The sequence below is a fragment of the Bubalus bubalis genome, chromosome 9, assembly GCF_019923935.1.
Source record: "Bubalus bubalis isolate 160015118507 breed Murrah chromosome 9, NDDB_SH_1, whole genome shotgun sequence".
In the NCBI taxonomy this organism is placed as follows: domain Eukaryota; kingdom Metazoa; phylum Chordata; class Mammalia; order Artiodactyla; family Bovidae; genus Bubalus; species Bubalus bubalis.
Window position 1 is genome coordinate 69,901,726 of NC_059165.1, and position 1,781 is coordinate 69,903,506.

Below are 1,781 nucleotides of genomic sequence, written 5' to 3' on the forward strand. Positions count from 1 at the left end.
TGCCCACCCCCAATGCACTGGCCTCTGATCCACCTGCTGTTCATTTCTTCACCCTCCTCTAATGTCTAGGATGTGAAATCTTCAGCGATGTGATAATGGCATGCTTGTTCCAAATGGCCAAAATTTTATATATTAGTTGATCTGCGGTTGCTTAAAACGACCTACTTGGATATACTATATCACCCTCAAACTAAAGTGATGTAATTAAGAAAAATACTTATTTGTTTAGTTTCTTCATTTGTAAAGTAGATTATTAGACTGCTTACCTTTGTGGTTTATTTTTCATAAACTAGATAAATTAAATGATGTAAAAATACTTATAAAGATACCAATTATTTTTACCAGACATTAATCTTTATTGTTTTGTCTAATATCATCATGAAATAAATATGAAATATTCCTTCCTTGCTTATCTGCCATATTCTATGTTTTGTTCATTCATTCCAGACCAAGAAGATGAGACATGAATGTGGCAAATCAAACAAGAGTAACAGAATTTATTTTTCTTGGATTTTCTGGTGTTCTCTATCTAAGGCTTGCATTATTTGTGATTTTTCTCACTGTATATTTGCTCTCTCTCATGGGAAACACCCTCATCATCTTCATTGTTCTCACGGATTCCACACTTCAAACACCCATGTACATTTTTTTAGGAAATTTGTCCTTTCTAGAGATCTGGTACACAACAGCCACGGTGCCTAAATTGCTGGCCACTTGTCTCTCACAAGTTGTTACCATTTCCGTTTCTGGTTGTATAACCCAGTACTACTTTTTTTTCTCTTTGGGGGCTACAGAGTGCATCCTGTTGGCTGTGATGGCCTATGACCGATACCTGGCTATATGCAGCCCTCTAAGATACTCATTCCTCATGCGTCTCCAGGTATGCCTGCAGTTTTCAGCTGGATCTTGGATTGGGGGCTTCATTGCCCCTCTCCTACCTACCATACTCATCTCTTACCTAAACTTTTGTGGACCCCAGAAGATCAATCATTTCTTCTGTGACTCAGACCCAATTTTTAAACTCTCCTGCTCAGATACATTCTTGGTGGAGGCTTTGGGTTACACATGTAGCTCTGTTGTGATTCTAAGTTCTTTTCTTCTCACTATGTCATCCTATGGGAATATTGTGGTCACAATAATCAAGCTATCTTCCCGAGAGGCTCGGAAGAAAACTTTCTCCACCTGCGCCTCCCACCTCACTGTGGTCACCATCTATTATGGCACCATTATCTTTGCCTATGTTCGTCCTCCAGCCAAGTACAACTTTACCATGGGTAAAGTGATTTCAGTATTCTACTGTGTAGTCACTCCGTTGGTAAATCCTCTTGTATACACCCTAAGAAACAAAGATGTGAAGAAAGCTTTCAGGAAAGTTCTAGCACGAAAGAGGTTGCTCTCGGCCAGACACATGCAGAATATTTGAGAGATCAACTAAAACAAGCAGTTTAGAATTGATTCCCAAACCAGATCTGCAAATGATAAGTATTTAAAATTATGTAAGTGATACCACCTAATACGGACATATCTGTACTTTTCATTTTGGTTTGAATTCTGCTGAAATAGGTATTCTGTAATTACTATGTTCAAAAAGACCTCAGTGCAATGTCATAATAATAAAGAGGCAAATAACATAAATTTCCTGCCCATGAGACATTTACAATGGGAAAATTGGCTAATTTAGTCCCATATAATGGTTAGATTGACTTTTTAAATAATTTATATCTTAATAGTAACCATGGGCCAGAATTTGTTTCTGTTAAATAACTCAGTGTTACTTCATT

At 37.4% G+C, this 1,781-nt stretch overlaps 1 protein-coding gene across 1 annotated transcript; it reads left to right on the top strand.

Moving 5' to 3' along the window:
• Positions 1-463: 463 nt before the first annotated feature.
• On the top strand, positions 464-1,423 carry LOC102415512 (olfactory receptor 6F1-like). The gene has a single exon (XM_006070002.3). It carries the CDS (start codon positions 464-466, stop codon positions 1,421-1,423), a length of 960 nt encoding a protein of 319 aa, XP_006070064.2.
• The last annotated feature ends 358 nt before the right edge of the window (positions 1,424-1,781 follow it).

Bases quoted from the DNA above. Each gene is read 5' to 3' on its own strand.
- LOC102415512 (XM_006070002.3), top strand. From the start codon at position 464: ATGAATGTGGCAAATCAAACAAGAGTAACAGAATTTATTTTTCTTGGA.